This window comes from Ceratotherium simum, chromosome 35, assembly GCF_057802395.1.
Source record: "Ceratotherium simum simum isolate JZ-2026a chromosome 35, ASM5780239v1, whole genome shotgun sequence".
Lineage (NCBI taxonomy): Eukaryota > Metazoa > Chordata > Mammalia > Perissodactyla > Rhinocerotidae > Ceratotherium > Ceratotherium simum.
The window spans coordinates 17,636,126-17,658,105 of NC_141934.1; the positions used below are offsets into that span (position 1 = coordinate 17,636,126).

At 48.2% G+C, this 21,980-nt stretch overlaps 1 protein-coding gene across 1 annotated transcript in view; it reads left to right on the forward strand.

Moving 5' to 3' along the window:
* Positions 1-21,980, forward strand: part of KSR2 (kinase suppressor of ras 2) — a 402,219-nt gene that overhangs the window by 280,346 nt on the left and 99,893 nt on the right. The window contains exons 6-7 of the mRNA XM_087424142.1: positions 17,180-17,249; positions 20,284-20,367. Coding sequence (XP_087280268.1) covers positions 17,180-17,249; positions 20,284-20,367 — 154 coding nt within the window. The remainder of the gene's footprint in view (positions 1-17,179; positions 17,250-20,283; positions 20,368-21,980) is intronic.

Genomic DNA, 21,980 nt, shown 5'->3' on the forward strand with positions numbered 1-21,980 from the left:
CCCCCCCCCTTGATAAATAGTTGGGACCATGGGCAAGAGCCCCAGATGTTCGGGGGTCACGTTCAGTGATCCCCTTCTTCTTGTGCATTCTTGATCTCTTGGAGCTAGAGCAGTGGTTCTCAACCAGGGGCGATGTTGCCCCCTATCTACACTGTCCCCTCCCCGGGGACACTCGGCACTGTTTGGAGACATTTTTGTTTGTCACAGCCAGGGGAGCAAGATGCTGCTGCCACATAGTAGGTGGAGTCCGGGGATGCTCATCCCATATGCACAGGACAGACCCCACCACAAAGAATTATCCAGCCCAAATATCAATCGTGCCGAGGTCAGGAAACCATGATCCAGAGCAGTCGTTCTCCAAGTTCAGTCCCCAAACTCACAGCAGCGTCAGCATCACCTGGAACTTGTTAGAAATGCAAATTTCTTGGTTCCCACCCAGACTCAGTGAATCAGCAACTCTGGGGTCCAGAAATCAATATCTTACCAAGTCTTCCAGGCGACTGTAATGCGTGAAGTTTGAGAACCACTGACCTGGTGCAATCCGTGTTATAAACGGCCAAGAGAAGCAAGTGCATGCCCAGGTCTCCTGACATGGCAGAAATGCTAGTCTGACTTCAGAGCCCACGTTCTCTATCGCTGTCACCTCTCGGTCCCATCTGAAGTTGTGTCAGATTACAAATAGCTAACGCTCCACATCGGTGCCTAGTGTCAGCCCGAGAGGCCAGATAAGTTTCAAAGTAAATTAAAACACTGCCAAATAACTATTCAATGTGAGTGCACACCTTGGGTTTCTCTGGATGGTGCCTGCTCTTGTGGGCTTGGTAGATTAAATTGCTGGGTTTTGATTTTTATGGAATGTTGAATCTTACTTCACAGATATTATCACGCCAGCCCTATCGCTTCAGGCTGCTAGGTGGATAAACAGATTTTTTTTTTTTTTTCCTGTGGGAAATTCCTGATAAAGGAAGTAGCAAGAGATTTCCCCCTCTTCCATTTACCAGCTGTCTTGGGCAAATTACTGAATTTCTCTGATCTGCAATTTTCTCCTCTGTGAAATGGGATATGGTCCTGATCTTTCCAGTTGCTGTGAGAATCCTGTACATGAAGTGCCAGGCACAGAGTAGAAGCTTAATAAGTGCCTATTTACACCTCTTTGAACGAGTTGAGGGCACATGGCTATATTAGTTTCCTGTTGCTGCTGTAACAAATTATCGTGAATGTAGTGGCTGAAAACCACACAAACTTATTCTCTTATATTTCTGGAGGTCAGAAGTCCCCAGTGAGTCTTATGGGGCTAAAATCAAAGTGTCTGCAGGGCTGGCTCCTTCCAGAGGCCCAAGGGGCGATGTTCCCTTTTCTTTTCCAGTTTCTAGAGGCCGTCTTCATTTTTTGTCTCATGGCCCTGCATCCTGTCACCTTCTCTCCCCTAACTCCCATCAGGGTCACATCTCCTTTCTCCTGTGACTTTCTTACTCCCTTTTATCAGGATCTTGTGATTACATGTAGGGTACCCCTGGATAATCCAAGATAATCTCCCCATCTCAAGATCCTTAATTTATTCCTATCTGCAAAGTCCCTTTTGCCATGTAAAGTCATATTCACAGGCTCCAGGCATTAGGACGTGGCTATCTTTGGGGGCCATTGTTCAGCCTACTACTGTGTTTTGGCTCATTCGAGCTGCTATGACAAAAATACTACAGACTGGGCGGCTTAAACAACAAACATTTATTTCTCACGGTTCTGGAGGCTGGGAAGTCCAAGATCAAGGTGCTGGCAGATTCAGTGTCTGGTGAGGGCCTGCTTCCTGATTCATAGATGACCATCTTCTTGCTGTGTCCTCTCCTGGTGGAAGGGGCCAGGGAGCTCTCTGAGGTCTCTTTTATAAAGACCCTAATCCCATTCACGAGAGCTCTACCTTCATGACCTAATCACCTCCCCAAGGCCTCACCTCCAAATAATATCACATTGGGGATCAGGATTTCAACATGTGAATTTTGGAGGGACACAAGCATTCAGTCCATAAGACACGGTGACTAAAGTCATTGGCAACTCTGTAAATAAACTCCTTTATAGGCGGACCCATAGTGGAAAGGCGCTGCCACTAAGTTTGGTCACAGGGTGATGTCTGGACTGTTCCTCAGTACTGCTCCTGAGTTTCTGGCAGGCAGGAGTGGCATACCTCACCCAGTGGTTCTCAGAGCGAGGCGCCTGGACCAGCAGCAGCACATTACCTGGGAACTTGTTAAAAATGCAGATTCTCAGGCCCTGCTCCAGATTTAACTGAATCAGAGTTTCGGTTCCCTGCAGCAGAGCCCAGCAATCTGTATTTTAAGGAGCATGCTTACATACTGCAAAGTTTACCCTTTTAAAATAATTCCATGGTTTTTAGTACATTCAGAGAGTTGCACAACCATCACCACTAATTCCAGAATATTTTCATCACCCCAAAAAGAAACCCGGTACCCATTACCTGTCACTCTCTATCCCCCCCCCCCAAGCCCCTGACAACCATTAATCTACTTTCTTTCTCTATGGATTTACCTATTCTGGACATTTCATATAAATGGAATCATACAATATGTGGTCTTTTGTGTCTGGATTCTTTTACTTAGAATCATGTTTTCAAGGTTCCTCCATGTTGTAGCATGTATCAGTACTTCATTCCTTTTTATGGCCAAACAATATTCCATTGTTTGGATACACCACATTTTGATTATCCATTCATCAATTGATGGGCATTTGGATTGTTTCCACTTTTTGGCTATTATAAAGAATGCTGCTATGAATGCTCAAGTTTGAGAACCACTGCTGTAGAGAATTTGTCAGAATCCAGAAACCTGGGTCTTGCTTTGTCAGTTCAGAATACAGATTCTCTTGGAGTCAGATTCACATTAACCAGACTTTTGAGACTGATGTATAAATCCAGAATGTCTTTTTATTAATGTACAATGAGAACTTGCTGTCACAGGTACTGCAATTCTCCAGGGCCAGGGGATTAGCCCATTTTCTCTCTGCAATCTGCCCTTCCTGAAAGCCTGATTGTCTTCGGGAGGTTTCCTGGTGAATGTGAAATAGAGAGAAGGGGAGCTTGCTGCACGGAATGTTTGAAGGCCTCAGGCTGGGACCACCTGCCCCCTCTGGGCAGAGTAACTGAGAGTACAAGCAAACTGTCCAGTGTGGATCCTGGCTCCAACACTTGCTAGCTGTGTGACCTAGAGCAAGGTGTTCAACCTCTCTGACCTACACTTTCCTTCTCCGTGATTTTGAGATAATAATAATGAATAATAATAATGGATTGTTGTGCAGAATAAATGAGATAAGACCTGTAAAGTGTTTAGTACTAGTGCCTAGTATGCGGCCCATAAATGGTGGGTCCCACCACCTTTATGATGATTAACCTTCTCATGCTTCAGGTGGGGTCGCGTTAGGGACTGGAGAGATTAGAAGTCTGTTATGAGGTCTGTCTCTGTGGCCTTGTCTAAGGTCAACATTCTTCTGTTTGTAAGAGAAATAACTCAACCTGCTTTCAATGTTTAAAAATGAGGACTTAATAGTAACTGGAGAAGTTCAAATGATGTATCAGCCTTTGGTTTCTCTGCATCTCTCCGCTCTGCTTTTCGAGCGTGTTAGCTTCCTTCTCAGGCAGGCCCTTCTCACAGGTGGCGCCTGGGCCCTGTTTAAAGAGAAAAAAAGGTCCCACAGCATTTTGTGGGCTCTGATTGGCCCATCTTTGGTCACATGACTACCCCTGACCCAATCACAGTGGTCGAGGAGTTGGAACGCTTTGGACTTACCATGCCTGGGTCAAACCCCTGCCCAGGACTGGAAGGGAGAGTCGGCCTGCCCTGGACTCTAGGACTGAGATGCCAGAAGGATGGTTTCCCCATGGAACACCAGGAGGCTGTTACTAGAAGAAGGAATGGGCTCCGGTGCCAAAGACCTCTGTCCCTTGGATGGGCTGAGAGGGTCAAGCCAACATCCACCCTCTCGATTCCCTTTGTCTCTCGTTCACAGTTGACTGAGCCCCTTTTTTGATCTGTCCAATATTTAATTTGATTCTATCAGGTTCTGGATCTAGGTCCCTTCCTGACTCTTTGGGCAAAGATTCACAGCTATATTGCAGCTTGGAGCTGGATAATTCTTTGTGTTGGGACCTGTCCTGTGCATTGTAGGATGTTTAACAGCATCCTGCCTCTACCCACTGGATGCCAGTAGCACCCCCCCAAGTTGTGAACCCCCCCAATGTCTCCAGATACTGCCACTTGTTCCCTGGGGGGCACCATTGCCCATGTTGGGAACCCCTAAATTAACAGAACCTAAATTAACAGTTTAGGTTAATGAGTTTCTCTGTTCTCTGATCCATTAGGGGTTGGGCTAGTTTCACTTCTGGATGGTCAACTTCCTTCCTTATCTCCAAGTTCTTGGAGGTGAGGATTCTCTGTAGCCCCAATACTGACAACACTTCTCACTGATAAAAGTGGGCCTGTGGCAGCAGAGGTCGCCTGTCTCAGTGGCCTCACCTTCAGGGCTGCCACATCAGGACCAGGACCTGTCCCATCTCCATCACCTCAGCCCCATTTAGGGATGCTTTGGAATATGGACACCCCATCTTGACCTTGGAATATTATCCATCACAAGGCTGTCTCCACCATGTCTGCCACCTACAGACAGTGTGACACCTCTTTGGACAACGCTTTGAACATCAGGGAACTGAGAGAGGGAGGGAATCTATTGCCTGAAGTTCAGACCCGAGGATGTGTGCTGTCTTGGGTTTCTTCAAGTCGGATTGCGGTCTCGCCCACTAAGCTCGCCCGGTCTGTTCCTGCTCAGCCCACTCAGGTGGTAAATTCCATGGAATGACTGTATGGGGAACATCTCAGCAGCCCTTTGTTCTATGGACAATTAACTTCCATCGAACATTAACTACAGGGTGGCTGCATAATTGCAAAACACCACATTTCCATTGGGGGAGAATTTCAGCTCAGGCAACTTCAAAAGGCTCTGATTTAAGATCCATAAACTCGGTTCAAGGCAATAAATATGTAAGTAATTGATGATGTAGTGTGCGAGGAACTTAAGCTCCATCCATCACAACGGGGCGAGCTAGGGCTACGGACTGGCTCTGAGAACAGGATGATAGGAGGGGAATAAATGGCCAGAGGGATCTAGACAGTTCTGCGCTCCCCATAACTCACCACTATTTCTCCGTAGAGTCGTGGCCTCATTCCCAAAAGAGCCCGGCTTTGTCTTCTCAGGCCAGGGAGAAGGACTGCCTAGGAAAGCTGGAAATCAGCACCTGGGTTGCTCAAGGAGAAAGCAGCCTTTTATTGTCCACCTACTATGTGCCGGGCACTTGCTTCATATGCTGGTACCCGATTCTTAGGGAAACTCTGCAAGATGGATTTTATCACTCTCATTTTTCAGAGGAGGAGATCCAAAGAGCAGAAGACACAAGAATCACAAGGGCAGAAGCAGCATTGCGACTCAGGTCTGCACCTGCAAATTAATTGCATTTTGTCCCTCTGCCTCTTAGGCAAAAGAGGGAATGTGGGCCGCTGGGCCACCCGGATTGCAGACAAGCAGTCCACGAACGCGTCTTTCGCCCATTTCTGGGTCCAGATGTCAAGCCCAACTTGCAGATCGCAGCCTGTGGTCTACATGCCCCCCACCTCCCCTCGCCCCACGCCTGTCACAGATGCTGCTGTTTCTGTTGGTTTATTTCAATATGAGACCATTTACAATTGAAGTTGATGGAGCACAGGGCTGGCTGTTTTCTCCCTTCACAGGGACATTTGCCGTGATGGCAGCGTGGGGCCTCTGTCTGTCAACTCTAGTTTTGTCCTCATTTAAGCCTGAGTCAGGCGCAGTAAGCCAGCCTCTTCCAATTAGCATTTTCCTTCGGGTCAAGGAGACAGGTCCTGTATCTGTGTGGTCTGAGATGGCTCTGCATTGCCGGCCGCGCCTCTGAGTTTCTCCGGGTCTCCAGGCCGCCTCCCCTCATGCTCAAGGCTTCTCTCCCAGGAAGGGTGCACAAGAAGACCCCTCACAACTCTGCTGGTGCTCTCTCCTCCTTTCTAAATATCTGAAGGGAAACCATAGTGCTCCCAAATGGGGCTCTGCAGGCACAGAGATCTAGGTTCAAATCCCAGAAGGACATTTTCCTTAAGGGAGCTCTGAGCCTCAGTTTCCCCATTTGCAAAATGGGATCATTAATACTACCTCGAAGAGTGGGTTATTTGTTTATTTATCCATTCATTCAATAAATATTTGTGGAGATGCCACTCTGTGCCCATCCCTGTGCTGGTTGCTGAGGATACAGGAAGGAATGAAATAGATGGAGCTGTGAAGAATCAATGAGCTAATGCAGATAAAACACTTAGGCCAGTGGTCCCCAAACTTGTCTGCACGTTAGTATTACCTGGAGACCTTTTAAAAATTTCAAAGCCAAGCCATACCCCAGCACAATTAAATCAAGGGTCAGAAAACTTTTTATTAAAGAGCCGGCTAGTAAATATTTTGGGCAGTGTGGGCCATATGGTCTCTGTCGTGGCTGCTCAACTCTGCCCTTATAGTGCTAAAGCAGCCATTGACAAGGGGCATGGCTGTGTGTCAATAAAAGTTTATTCGTAAAAAACAGGCTGTGGGCCAGATTTGGCCCATGGACCTAGTTTGCTGACCTCTGAATTAAATCACAATGTGGGAGAGGGGTGCAGGCCTCCAATGGTTCCAGTATGCTGACAATTAGGGGAGCGCTGACTTGGCACCGCCTGGCCCAGGTTAGCTATTATCATTGTTGCTATGTTGCGGCTCGGGGAAGATCAGTAACTTGCCAAGTTGGTGGCAGAAGCGGGACAATAAATAACCCAGGTCTTTCTAACTCCGAGCCTCATTCTTTTGAGCCCTCTGCTTCTCTGTTTGAAGCTCTCAGAGCCTCAGTTTCTTCATCTGTAAAATGGGACTGATACTAGACCTTCCTGAGGAGTGGCTGAGAGGACTGACTGTGAAAACTGACAAGAATCGCAAGTGTGCCCTCCAGAGTGGCTCTGTCCATGGCACCCATTACAGGCGAGAGTCAGGAGGAGCTGAAGACGTTCCAGGGTCCCGACCCCAGTGGCCGGGGAAACTGGGGGGCCCTGGAGAGACAGGCAAGTGGAGCGAGGTTTGAGAGAGGAAGTGGTGGACTCCCTTTTGGGGCAGATGGGCTTCGTTTGGTCAGCCACCCCAGCCGAGGTCCCAGCCGCAAGTCAGAGCCTAAGAGCTGGGGCTGGAGGTGTTGGGGGGGCTGGTCAGGGCAGAGAGGGGCTCCGGGGTCCTGAGACCCCTGACTGGCCCAGGCCCTGCAGGTGTGGAGAAGTGAAGCCTCCATTCAGAGGATTGGGCTGCTGGATTATTTTTGCTGGAGTTAGCAAGAAAAACCCTTACCTCTTAGCTTTAAGCCAAACGTGCATGAGACACTGAACACGTAAAGATGCGTGATTGGCAGCTCCTGCCCCCAGGAGCTCATGGTCAAGTGTGGTGATGGGGAGAACAGATTTGTAAGCAGAGTCTCTCCGTACAATGAAGTGAGGGGCCCAGAGAGGCAAGCACAGGATGCTACAGGAGGGTCATAGCAGGAGTGTCCACCCCTGTGCATTCAGGGAGGGCTTCCTGGAGGAGCTGTGCCTGAGCTGGATCTTGGAGGAAGAGTTGGCATGAGTCACGCTAAGAGAAGTAAGGAAGGGCGTGCAGAAGAATGTTCTAGACGGAGAGAATAGCATCTTTGAAGGTGGGAGGGGCAAAACAGCATATCGGGTGTGAACGTGACTCAGGGAGGGCCGGGCGGGGGCTGGGGACAGCAATGGGGCCATCAGTGATTTTAAGCCCAGGACTGGCCCTTAGTGCTGGCCTGCTGCTCTCTCAGATGCAGGGAGCATTTCTTCCTCTTTGGCCTGGGATCGGCATATTCTTCCTCCTTGCCTGACCTTTCTTAGTCACTTAGGTAGATACAATGCGATAATGGAGGTCCTTAAGACAATGATTTTGGATACAGCAAGCCCACCCTCAGGCTCATATTGAAGTGATCCATGCAGCTCCCCCAACTCCAGAAGCACCACTCCTATTTCCTTATTGATAATTTATTTCCCACGCACTTCCCAAACAAACCAAGGTGGATCCATTATCCTAATGAGATTCTTCTGGATTTCTAGATTTTATTCCCTTTTTTGTATTTTAATTTTATCTTATTACATAAAATGATTTTGACACTTCTGGATGAGCTCCTCCTCTTTCCAGACCAGAGCAGTAAAATTACAACAAAGGGAAATTCGAGAGGAAGGTTTGGGGTAGGGATGCGGGAGAAGGAAGAAAGGTTTCCTAATAGGTCTCGTTTTTAGAATTGAGGGGAGATTGATAATTAAGGTCACTCCCCCTCCAGTCTGTGGGGTGGTCTCGTGCAATTAGAGACCCACCACCTCACTTTCCTTGTTATGCTCCCCTGCCATGAGCCTGGCTGCCCCCACACCCCCTGCACGCACACCTGACCTACTGTTAACATCCTGGACTCTGCATCTATCGTCCCTAAAAGGAAGATAATTACTCGCATGGTACCCAGGTCTCCCATTGTTTGGTTATGAGGTTAAAAATCTCTGATACACTTTAATCAATTCAGCAGTGAGCACATTATAAAATATAATTAAGTGCCTCAGCCATCTTCTCTTTCTTTACCAGCAGTGAAATTTAATTGAGGCCATCTGAGGGGGCTGAGATAAATCACAGGTGATGACTCCAGGATTCACATCTCTCCCTGGGAGAGGGCGTGATGTTAGCACTGTACACACATTTGATTTAGGGGGAATTCAGGGGATTCCAGCTCAGCCCTTACCAGCCAGGACTCAGACACGAGGTGGTGATGGTCTTTTAACAAGAGGAGAGTGATTCTGGAGAGAGATATTAGAATAAATACATTCTAGTTTTCTCACTAGATCCTGAAGGTGCTTCCAGTTTGGCTGCACCGTTTTTTAAAAATTTTAACCAGGCATGAGGGAAGGAGAACTTTGATTGCGACTCTCTGTGCTGCCTCCCCTTCACATCCTCTGCACTTTCCTGCCCCACAAATCAGCCTTCTGTCTGCTGTGCTGCCGTTTGCTCAGTGCCCTCACCACTCATCTGTCTCACCAAGGTAGGCTTCTACCTGGAGACACTCCCAGGAGGGCGCTCTCTCGATCTAGCCCCCTTGGGCTAGCACCGCCTTCCCTCCAATGGTAACTTACACATCCTCAAGGTATTCTCTCTGCTCTGATAAAGTGACAACTGGATAATCGTATTAATTAGCCCAGACAGAAGTCATGAGCAGAGAGAGTTAATTTGCCTTTCCCTCTGCCTTCATGAGCTGACATGGATTTCAGCAGTGGCATGTAATCAGAGGCATTGCCTCGTCACGGATTATTCTACCAGGAGACAGTGAGGGCTAGAAAGAACACAGGTTTGAGGGGAGACCAGTATGGGTTAGAATTTTGGCTGCTTACAGGTCTGACTGTGCCTCGCTCCTCCCTTCTTCAAATGGGCATTGAAGGAACACCCCCCCCCCAGGGTGCTAGGATTAAGTGAGCAGAGGGGGTGACACCAAGTGGTCTTGCACATTTTGGCTTGGAGAATGCAGGCCGCTTGTCCAAGGCGTCCTACCTTGTAAGTGCCAGAGTAGGTCTTCAACCCAGGTCTTCTGGCTCCAAAGAAAAACATCTTTCACAATGTACGTATATATCAAGTCATCATGTTGTATGCTTTAAGTATCTTACATTTGTCCATTATACCTCGATAAAGCTGGGGAAAGAAAAGAAAAAGAAAAAATATCTCTCTGCTAATGAGCCAAGGAAATGAGCTACAGAGCTCTAAATCAGGGGTTAGCACACCTTTTCTATAAAGGGCCAGGTAATAATTATTTTTGGCTTTGTGGGCCATATCGTCTCTGTCACAATTACTCAACTCTGCTGGTGCAGTGCAGAAGCAGTCACAGATGATATGTAAATGAGTGGGTGTGGCTGTGTGCCAATCAAAATTTATTTACAAAAGCAGGTGATGGGCTGAATTTGGCTGGGGGTCATAGTTTGCCAACCCCCACTCTAAATCATGGTCCATGGAGAGCTCTGTCATGTTCTAACTGGTGTGTTAAGTCAGAGTGAGGATGACAATAACAAAAACAATAATAACAAGAATATGTCAGACACTCAGCTGAGTGCTGTTCCAATGATATTACCCCACTTAATCCTCCTAACAATTCTATGAGGGAGGTATTTTGGCCCCCTTTTTACAGGAAACAAATAGAGACTCAGAGAGGTGAAAGTACCCACAGTCTCATAGCTAGTACATGGCAGAGCTGATGTCTGAACACAGGTCTGCCCACTGTCCCACGTCTGCACAGTCCCACGGTCTCTCCTACACTCCACTGGGCAAGTTAATGACCTGGAGCCCCTTTCCGTTCAGAAATGAAGTATGCTGCTCTGTCTCCAAAGGAGGTCTACAGTCAAGACCTTGTCACTAGTTAAACCCCATGTACATGTGGATTGGTTTGACCCTGATACCTCCATTCCTGCAATATTCCTATTTATAGGCAGGTAGCTTTGCCCCACCCCTCTGTTTTGCCTTGATGCCGTGGGGATCCCTCAGAATCTCCTCTGAATGGTCTCTTCCATCAAGAGTGAACAGCACTGTCCTTACTTGCTCCTAGCCTCTCTTATCACTGTCAATCCCCACTGCCTTATTTCTTCCCCCATGACGTGGCAGCCAGGCCACCCTCCTTGACACACTCTCTAGTGCTAAGTGGTTCCCCAGATGCCTCCATAGCTGTCACAGCCCCCAGATGATGCAATCTGGATCTTGGGAAGTGGGCTGTAGTTGTCTCATGGAAAAAATTATGTCAAATACATGAAGAAACTCGATTTGCCCTTGAAGCATCATGGAGCTGTAACCTTTAGAGACAGCGTATAATTAAAACACTTTTAGATCTGATATATTTGAATTGGATATTAAAGCAAATAAAGTTATTCCCCGCCATGTGAATAATATTATGAGCAGCTTTAGCCAAGGATTGGTTGGCACCTTGGATAAATCAGTGGGATTTTAGCTGGCGACCGGCCTGTGGCCCCTAAAGAAAAGTGTAATGGCCTAAGTTTTATTAGTTTCAGGTATCTTTGAGCCCAGAGAATCTGCCACTTGAATTGAAGGCAGCACCACTGTTAAGTTGTCACTCAGTCTGTCATGTCCCTGGGCTGGAAGCTTAAGGGCAGCTTGGAGCTTCCATGTCATCTATGGTATTTCAGAGGGTGAGCTCTGGGGTTTGACAGTGCCAGCCCAAACCCCAGCTCTACCATCTAAAATGGAGTTAGGGAGATTAAGTGAAATAATACATCTAAAGCACTTAATCTGGGTCCTGCCATGCAGTAGGTGCTCAATAAATGTTAGCTGTAATTATTAATAGTATTATGTGCTGAGAGGTCTTTATCTCCATGGAAACATGTCAGGATGGGGTAGCTCCTCTTCTATCCAAGAGGGATTAGAGACTCAGAGACTGCAATAGACAGTTTCTTGTGATCCTTTCCAACTGGAGGACTGCATGATGTAAACAATAATTTTTACACTTGTCTCAGAAGGAGACATGGTATGGGAAGGTAATGTGGTGTGTATGTTGGGGGGATGGTAACACGGCTTTAGTTTTATAAGAAACTGGGTTCAACTTTGAAGCCCACCAAATATGGCTATAGGACTTGGAACAACTAAGTCATCCTCATTTTCCCACCTGTAACCTGGGGATATAACCTCATAGGGTTGTTTGGAATAAATGGAGATGTGTATCCCCACTTGAGATACGTAAAATACAGGAGACAGCATTGCTCCCGGGCCAGGCAGTGGACTGATTACTCTGGGGTGTGTATTTTATGGGGGCTGCTAGTGGGATCATGATCGCTCAAGTGGGAATGACCTGGGCTGGAGACGGATGGCCTTGTAAGGGTCAGGGCTGATGCTCTGGACCCTGGTGGGGATGGGGTGGGGAGCCAAGGCGGGGGGGGGGGGGGGGGGGCGGGGGGGCCGCCCGTGGTGGGGGTCGCTCTACTCCTGTTTGTGGCACAGGCTGCCGGCCTATTCTCCCTTCGGCCGCCAGAGGGAGCTCTTCAACGTGTGAGGCTGCACACAGCATCCCGCCTCTGTTCTAATACACTTCGAGGTTCTCCTTCCTTAAAAAACAAACCCCAAAGTCCGTGCTGTTTCATTTCCCTCATGGAATGTATTAATGTCTGAAATTATCTTGGAGTTTTATTTGTTTACTAATTTACTTTCTGGCTCCCCCTTCTAGACTCTAAGCTCGGAAGACTTTATCCTGTTCACCATACCCCCAGTTTGTAAAACCATAAACCATACCTGGCACAGGATGAGTGCTGTGTCGGTTGCCTATGGCTGCTGTAACACATTGCCACAAGTCCAGTGGCTTAAAACAACACAAATTTATTATCTTACAATTCTGGAGGTCAGAAGTCCGAAATCAAGGTGTCAGCAGGGCTGGTTCCTTCTGGAAGCTCTAGGGGAGGATCCATTCTCTTGCCTTTTCCAGCTTCCAGAGGCTGCTGCGTTCCTTGGCTGTTGGCACCTTCCCATCCTCAAAGCCAGCAATCGTCACATCTCCTTCCCTAACTCTGACCCTCTTGCCTCCCTCTTTCCCCTATAAGGACCCTTATGACTACATCAGGCCCACCGGGATGATCCAGGGTCCCTCCCCATCTCAAGATCCTTACCTTAATCACATCTGCAAAATCTCTTTTTGCCTGTTAGGTAACACACAGGTTCCAGGAATTAGGATGTGGATATATTTGCAGGGGAAAGGGGCATTCTTCTGCTCAACAAAATATTGATTGAATAACTGCATGAGTGACAGAAGGAATGAAGAGCGTACTATTATCACCACCTTCCAGGCCACTGCGGCCCTTCCCTGAGCTTAAAAGGGTGGATGCTCATTGTTTCCTTTGCTTTTCCCAGACAGAGGTAGGAGGCATGGACAGTATAGGATGGGTGATCTCCATGGATCTGGAGGGGAGTCTGGACTAGAAGCATCCAGGTTGTTCCTGTTTGTGGTTCAAGTCCCAACTCAGTCACTTATTAGCTATAGACAATTGCTTATTGCTCTAAGCCTCAGTGTTCCCATCTGTGAAATGGGGATGAAATTGGCTGTCATTTATTAAGCCCTAGCTCAATATTCAGCCTCTGAATTAAAAACCCCTGGCCTATAATTGCAGTGTGTAATTGAGCAAATGGCATAACTTTTTGATTTCCTTGTTGGTGAAACAGCGCTAATCATAGCCGCTACATTACATGCATCCATACACTGCAGTGAATGGATTAAATGAGATAATATATGTAAAAGTCTTATTTGGCAATAGTGCTGGGCACAAGGTAACACTCAACAAAAAGCAAATCTATTATTATTTTTCTTATTTCTTATTTTCTTATTATTCTTACTTTTTTTCCTCCTATTCTTTTTCCTCCTCTTCCTTCATCCTGTCACCTAGATTTTACCTGTTGTCATATGTGAAATATTTTTAAATGTTTTTCCCTTGCCTGGCTCCTCTGTTAGCCCGAGTTCCATCTCCCAGGTCAGAGCCTGCGTTTTTCATTAAAGCTCTACACAGCGGGAATGCTTTATGAATACCAGTTGCTTCCGTCGAGGCTCCTGTTTGTCTATCTGGGTAGCAAGCTGGTTTCCAAGACCAGGGCTCCTGCTCTATTCCCTTCTATATGGAGGCACTTTTGAGAGGACATCGACAGCCGGACCTATAGAAGAGGAGAAGAGCCCTCCTTTCCTCCGACACTTTTCCTTTCCATGCACTGGAAATAAAATATGCAAGAAGAAATGTCTCATTTTACCCCTGGGACCAAAGGCACTGGGGATGCATACAATTCAGCCTCCTGTCTGCATGACTTGTTATCAGAAAATTAGAGTAGAAAAGAAGCTTTTGTTCAGCCATGGAGACATCTTAATAGGCGCTTAGATTGTTAAACAGAAGTTTCTGTATCAGTTTAATTGCTGTAAATGCTGTTTGCCTTCTCTGTTATGATAAAGCTTGGATTTTCATAGATTTTCCCCCCTTCCCTTTAAACAGTTTTCCTTTGCTTGAAGGCTTGCGCTGGCAAATTTAATGAAATCCAAACGAAGAAAGTAAAGAGAGGATCTCAAAGTTCAGATCTTCACACCCACGTATGAAGCTGTGCAGAGGTTATTATTGCTTGAGACTGATGATCCTGCAGCCGCTTAATGTAATTGACAGCACTCACCCCTGCCACCAGATATTGGGAAATGAATCCAAACTACTAAACTTAATTACTTCTACTTTTTTGAGAAGGTGCTGTAATTGAGAATAACAGAATAACTAGGATATGAATCTAACAGTGAGATGTGCTTATAATAAAAGAAGATTTGTTTTCTGCTGACTTGAGTTTCAGAAGTACCATCTCAGGGCTTTTTGTGGGAGGATGAGGGTGGGGAGGTGGCTAGAGGAATGGAAACATCTAGACCAGGGATTCTCAACCTTGGCACTATAGATATTTGGAGCTGGGGGTATAGATATTTCTTTGATGTAGGGGTCTGTCCTGTGATTGTAGGATGTTGAGCAGCATCCCTAGCCTCTACCCATTAGATACCAGTAGGATCACCCACCCACCCCAGCGTGACAACCAAAAATGTCTCTAGACATTGCCAAATGTCCCTGGGGGGCAAAATGCTCCTGGTTGAGAACACAGGTGCAGGGGCTTTTGCAGAACTTGCAAACAATTGCAGTTACTCGTTGAGGTTCTGCTAACGCTTGGCTGTGTGACCTTTAGCAACTCACTGCACCTCTCTGAGCTCCTGTGTGTTCCTTTGTACAGTGGGAATAATAATGAGAACACTGACTGCAGAGAGACAGAGCTTCCAGGTCTAAACTGCACAGCATAATGCCTAACACATCTTGAGTGATTGATAAACTCAGTGTTTCTATTATAATAATCTTGGATTCAGCAAACGTGTATTAAGTACTTACTTCGCCCAGGCACTATGCTATGAGGCAGTGATGCAAAGATGAAGATGTGTTCCCTGTCCATGTAGGAGTGGCAAATATATGCAGACTTGTTGGTACTACCTTATTCTTCACCCATGGCAGACATTGCTAATCAATCTTGGTGCTCTTTCCTATTGAGCCTCAGAATCCTTCTCAACGCACCTTTCTAGACAGCCACTACTAATGAAACCTTTTGGCACCCCTGGTTTGGTAGATTCTCCATGAGGAGGCTGTGCGTCTGAGCTCACCCTTCCTCTCCAGCACAGCCGTCCCACCCCCCGCACTGGAGAAAGCATTTTAAGGAGTTAGCAGGTAACATCCTTCCTTCCGAATCTGACTTCTTCATTCCCCAAAGGAGATAAGAATGGAAAGAATCCTCTTTCTCTCTCTTTTAAATTTTTTTTCTTGTCTTTTTTGTTTCCTCAGAAACTGAAACAAGTAATAAAATGGGCTTGGATTTGATGACATTTAGTTTTTAGTTAAACTAGAGGAAAGTCCACTGGCTACAATTCTGATTTATATATCGTGCTCTCTCCCTCTTGATTTTTCTCTGCCCTGTGGGGCTTGGGAAATCATTAGCTCTCCCTGAAAGGGTCCCAGCTTTTCAAGGGCAGAACTGGGGTTTCTGGAAGCAGCTTTCACATGGCTGCGGACAGTGTCATTAGAGAGAAGAGAGGAGTGAATGGGTTGGGGGTTAAATGCTCCCTGATGGGGTCAGACATGCCCAGCTCCCCAGTGAGCGTACCACTCCATAACAATTGCTGTGAAAAATGCGGTGTGCGTTTGCAGTTCCGCATACAGGGGGCTGGCTCCATCCGTCTGGCCTGAGAAATGAGAGCTGGCGTGTGGGTCAGCCACTTGCTTCTTCTCTCCCTAGCTGGTGGAGATTTCACAGGCAGCACTAGTTCATTTCTGCTGTTGTTTCACACCTCTCTGGGGCCTTCGAGGTCTGTGAGGAGGGTGGTGCAGGCTGCTGGGCAGTAGAGTGAAGTTAGGGGCCAGTGCTCACAGTCTGCAGCAGAAGTCCTGGAACTCAGTCACAGGTGGAATGATAGTACAAGTGGCTGGGACTTAGTCTAAGGTATGGAAGAAAAGACCAGATGGGGACAGGCACCTAGTCTGAATTCTGTGTGGTTATTCCTTCCTCATTCCCATTCATCCAGCAATCTATCCATCCATTCGTCTATCCATCCATACGTCCACCCACCTACCAGCCCTTCCACACACCTACCCATCCATCCATCCATCCATCCATCCATCCATCCACCCACCCACCCATCCATCCACCCACCCTTCTACCCATCCATCTACCAATCCATCCACCCATCTAGCCATCTGTCCATCCACCCACCCAGCCAACCACTCATCCATCCACTCATCAATCCACCCACTTATTCTAGCATGAGTTTAGGTGGTACCTGATTGGATGTATTTTAGTTACCTACAGTATACAGAAAGCAATACTGGTTTTCCATATAGAGTTTGCTTTTAAAATAAATGTATTTAAACAAAAAAAAAGAAGTCAACCTAAAATATTAAGTAGATAACGTTATGGGTTGTGCAGCGGCATGACAAAGGTTAGGAAGTGGTATTTGTATGACTGGCATTTGGAATCTGCCGCATTAGAACTTTGCATGCAAGGGTCCATGCTCTACGGTCCCTCAAGCCTGGAGTCACGGCTGCTATGCAGTCTACAAGGCGTATGTGCTTGAGCAAATGACTTCCTCTCTCCAAGCCTCAGTTTCCTCCTCTGTAAGGCTGGGATGCTAACAACCCTATCCTCAGGGTTGTTTTGAGGACGTAAGGAGCTAAGGCGTGTGAGTCACTTAGCACGTGCCTGGCACACACTCTGTAGATGGAAGTGATGCTCCATGTTTTTCTTTGCACAGCTAACTTCTTTCACGGCACTCCCTGGCTGCCCCGCCCAGGGGACCTTGCCTGGGTTAAGATAAAAGAAGTTGAACCAGCATTTTGCTTGGCTTTGCTTTAGCAAGTGTCGGTGGTCAGTGTCCTTCCTGAGGCCAGCGAGCCTCCCTCTTCCTTCCAGGCCTTGGCCGGAGCCCACCCCAGCCTCTGTCCCTCTGTGTAACAGGCTCTTCTCCTCCTCTCTTCTCTCCCTGCAGACACACTGTCAGTGCCACGCTGGTCCCCGCAGATCCCTCGCCGAGACCTTGGCAACTCCATCAAGCACAGGTAGGCTGGATTCCTGTGTGCACTGGGACCCATCTGCCAGCACAGTGAGGGCCGGGGGCTCTCACCCCTGGGGTGGGGAAAGGCTGGGCAGAGTGTTTTGCCCCAGCTCCTATGTCACCATGCTCTCTCCTCTGCCAGGTTGAACCTCGATTTGGCAGGGGACTGAGATCTCTGTTTCTTATTAACCTGGCCCTTGTAAAATTAGCACATAGTGGATAAAAGCCAGGGCCTAGGAGTCAGACTGACCTGTGTCCCAATCCCAGGTAGTAAAGCTTTGCAACCTTGAGGGAGTTACTTAACCTCTCTGAGGCTCAATTTTCTCATCAAATAATTCTGCCTAGTCATAGCATGAGGATTAAATGAGATAATATATTAAAGTGTTGAGCAAAGGACCTGGCCCATAATAACCACACAATAAACAGCATCATTGTTAAGACAAATGCTTTATGTCCTAATTTTGGGTCTCCCCACCCAGAAGATACAAGATTGCAAGCTGAACTCAGAGATGCGCACTTTCTGATGAGGTGGAGGGCAGTCCAGAGCTCCAGCCCGGTTGGGTGCACGGGACAACCTCTTCAGGGGTACACCTGCCCTTTTCAGGAGGGAGATTTGTGTCTACTAGTCATCCCTTATAAGAAGTTCTTTAACTCTCCAAATTTAACTTTCCACATTTTGTCTCATTATCCTCACAAACTCAGTGGGGTAAGTAGCGCAAGTGTGGTCATGTCCATTTGACAGATAGGGAAACTGAGGCCCTGGCTGATTAAGTGATGGCTCTACAAGCTAATTAACTTCAGCACTTTTGACGCTACTGCTGAGAGTTTTCTCTGCACCGAGGCCCCTGTGAACTAGCTGAGGGACTTGCTCACTCGTTCATGGATTCTTCCCACTGGTGTTGGTAGAGCATTTCTGTGCAGGGCTGCAGCACTGAGCCAGACGCGAGGCCTGCGCCCTTGGGAGCTTGTGGTCTAGTGGAGGGTTAACAGACCCTGACGGTACGGAGGGAGCAGGGCTGTTACAGGGGCAACACCAGCGGCAGCAGCCACATCACCGTAGCCGGGGGCAAGGCAGCAATGAGCACACGCTCCCAGAATGGCATCTTGTCAACAGTTTTTGAAAGAAAGATGTTGACAGGATAGTTGTTAAGCCTCAAATGAGAAAACGGCGGACAAAGCAGTGAGAAATACGCGATAGACACGTCAGTGGTCAGGCGGTGAGATACAGGGACAAAGGCATCAAAGAGAAGGGCCTTTTTTTGTTTGCTTCTGCACTGCCTCCCGGATCAGCTCCACTCCTGGATGGGCCCCGCCCCTGGCTTAGCTCCACCTCTGGGTTGGCCACACCTCTGGCACAGCTCCACCCCCTGGCTCGGCTCCACCCCCATTGGCCACACCCCTGGCTCAGGTCCACCCCCAGCTCAGCTACACTCTTGGATTGGCCCAGCCCCTGCCTCAGCCCCGCCCCCAGATGGGCCACACCCCTGCCTCAGCCCCGCCCCCAGGCTCTCTCGCGCTCTGATGTCAGACCTGGTGGTACCTCAGATTTAAATGCTGATGCCCAGAGGAAGGAAACGACCTGATGATCTTGGGCATCAGGAACATCTTCTTAGACAGGCTGGGACTTGGGGTGCCCCATAACTCTTCAGGCTTACCCTGTGTTTCTCTCCGGGCTCAATGCCAGCGGGGAGAGACCTGGACTCATCCCAGCCTTGGTGAAGAAATGAAATTAAAATCCCATCCCGTCCGCTGTCCTCAGAGTCACCTCAGCCAAAGTTTGGGAAGAGGGAGAGCTGAGCCCGGGGACGGGAAAGAGCTGGAAAGGAGGGAGAACTTTCACCTACCACTCCCGCTGCCTGGATTCCTGCATTGCTGGCTGGTCGGTGGATCACAAGCCGGTTTGCCACCCCCCAGAGCTGCCGGATTCTGCAAAACAGACTCTGCCAAACTCGCTGGCCCTGCTGAAGGGGCAGAAAGGGGCTTAACCCAACCCGTCGTCCAAAACTGGAGGGGGAGTTTTCTTAGTAACAAGTGTCTCTGTTCAGAATGTTGTTATTCGCTCAGACATGAAGGCTTCCTGCTGCGGCTCATTCTGTTTGGAGAGTGACTGACCCGAATCAGGCAAGATGGTACAGCAGAGGGATGCCGCCTTGCCCTCAAAATTCTCAGGCACCCAGTTACATAATCACTTCCGATTTTCATTTTGACACTCTGAGGCGGCGGAGATTAGATACAACTCCTGCTGAAGGTGACAGAAATTGAAAATGAAAATTAACTCTGACCCGGCAACCTTCAGTCCTTTCCTGGGCCCAGCCCGGTATCTCTTGGGGAAGAAAGCACCCGGCACCAGTGGGGGGCCTGGGAAGTTAATCTAATGCACCTCTGTTCCCGCTGGTTCCTAGCTGTGTATTGGAGGCCTTCAAACTGCCTTTGTTTGCAGCAAATGGTGGTGGTTGGGGAGGGAGGTGAGCTGATGGTCCGGAAAAGCTTCCACTTTAGTGGACTCTGCTACTGAAGTTTCGGGTCTCAGCTTCCAGGTGACGTGATGGGGAAGGGCTCAGCTGGACTCCCTGGAGGTCCCGCCTTGCTTTGCGGTTCTCTGAGGACAGTTCCAGCCCCATCCATTGCTCTGTCCCGGAACTGAACTTGGCACACAGTAGGCCACCAGCAATATTTGTTGAATGAATGAATGAGTGTCATGAATGTTCAGGTAATAATATACTCACACCCCAGTTCAGTGGGCGCTTACTATGTGCCAGGTGCTGTGTGAAGCCATTGACATGCCTGTGGCTTCGTTTAACTCTCCCAACAGCCTATGAGGTGGGTACTGTTATTATTCCCACTTTACAGATGAGGAGACAGAGGCTGCAGTGGGTTAAGCAGCTTGATTAAGTCACGTATCTTGGAAGAAGCAGAACTGGAATCCGGGTCTGTGTCCTTACCCTTTAGGTGGGTAAGGACACTTTAAGTTCATCCGTCTAGAGATAGGTCAGTTACCATCGCCTTGCCCTTGAACATTTTCTGTCTCTTTTCCACAGGTTTTCCACCAAGTACTGGATGTCTCAGACGTGCACAGTCTGTGGGAAAGGGATGCTTTTTGGCCTCAAGTGTAAAAACTGCAAGTAAGTGGCTGTTCCTGGAAGCGACTTTTCATGGTGCCTGTCGTAGGCTAGAGCCATCCTGGGCTCTGCAATAGCTTGTGGGGGTCTGGTTTCTTGACTCTCAGGAGAGTCGCTTGCTCTGTTTTTCAGATATGTGTCTTAAATGAGCCCCTACATTTGGGTAAGGGGTCGAGGGCGGCAATTCTGAATAAGAACCAGAGCTGATGGATAATGCTGGAAAAGCATAATGCTGTCTGCAGAGGCACAGTCGTATCTTGCATTCTCAGAGCATCTAAGGTCAGGGGTTGGTACTCAAGTCAGCCAGATAGTAAATATTTTAGGCTTTGTGGGCCATAGGGTCTCTGCCATGTAGCTCAAAAGCAGCCATCAGCAATACATAAACAAATAGGCATGAGAAATTTATTTACTCCAATAAAATCTTATTTACAAAAGTAGGCTGCGGGCTGGCTTTGCCCCTCAGCTGCAGTTTGCCCGTCCCTAAGTTAGAGTTTGCAAAGTCCTTTATTTTTCCTCCTCACGGTACCTCTCTGAGGGGGTCTGATTCTCCTCATTTTACAGATGGGAAAGCTGAGTCTCAGCAAGGCTAAGTCACCTGCCCGAGGTCACACAGCTAGGAAGTGGCAGTCAGGACTCGCACCCTGAGCCCCTAACTCCTGCCCTTTCTGTGGCATCATGTTGATCTCGAGTTCTGGTGAGAAGGCCAGACCACACAAGCCCCCCATGTCCTCCCGCTTCCACACACCCCTTCCAGGTCATGGCTGGCAAAAGGTAGGGAGGCAGGAGAAAACTGTGACACCCCACGTGGGCTCTGGAGTCAGACTAAGATGGGTTCACAGCCTACCTCTGCCCTTTCTAGCTGTGTGACCTTGGGCAAGTCACCTCACACTTCTGTTCCTAGTATTTTCATCTGCATGGGAGGAATAATCGTCATGCCCGCCTGATGTGGGGGTGAGCGTTCAGTAAACCAGCACTAAAGGACACAGCATGGTGCCGGGCTCAGAGTTCTGTCCTCCATCAAAGGTTGCAAATGCCTTTCTGTGTGGCCTCCCATTCTCCTTCCATAAACCTGTATTAAATACCCGCACCGGTCCCATTACCGTAAAATAGTCAATAACTTTCAACTGTATCTAAGAGTTACAAATGAATGTGCACATGTGTGCTTTACAGGAAACAACTCTTTTAGTTTAAAAGAGAGCAGGAATCTTTCTTTCCCCTTTAGCCTTGCTTTTCTTTGTCCAGCCCAGGCTGGGAACCCTCATCTGGGCTCCTCAGGCCTCCCCACATCCCCGCCCCATGGTGGAGGTGGGATAGGGGCGAGGGCTCGCTCTCCCTCCCAGCCAGGATGTCTCACCTGAGTGATGAAGGTAAGGCTGAGCTCCCTTCCCTCCTGGAGATGTGGAGGATTAATTAGTTCCAGCCCCTGAGGAGTCTTAAGCTCCATGGCACAAGGCAAGGCAGGGGCAGTAATTACTAAGCATCAGTTTGGAGGCCTACATCCTCACCTTGGTCTTCCATAGACCCAGGCTCTTAGGTGAGCCCCCAGGATGGCGGCCCCTGGTCTTTCTGACTCCGAGAGGCACAAGGCCAGGCCCTCAGGTCCAGCTTGCAGGCCG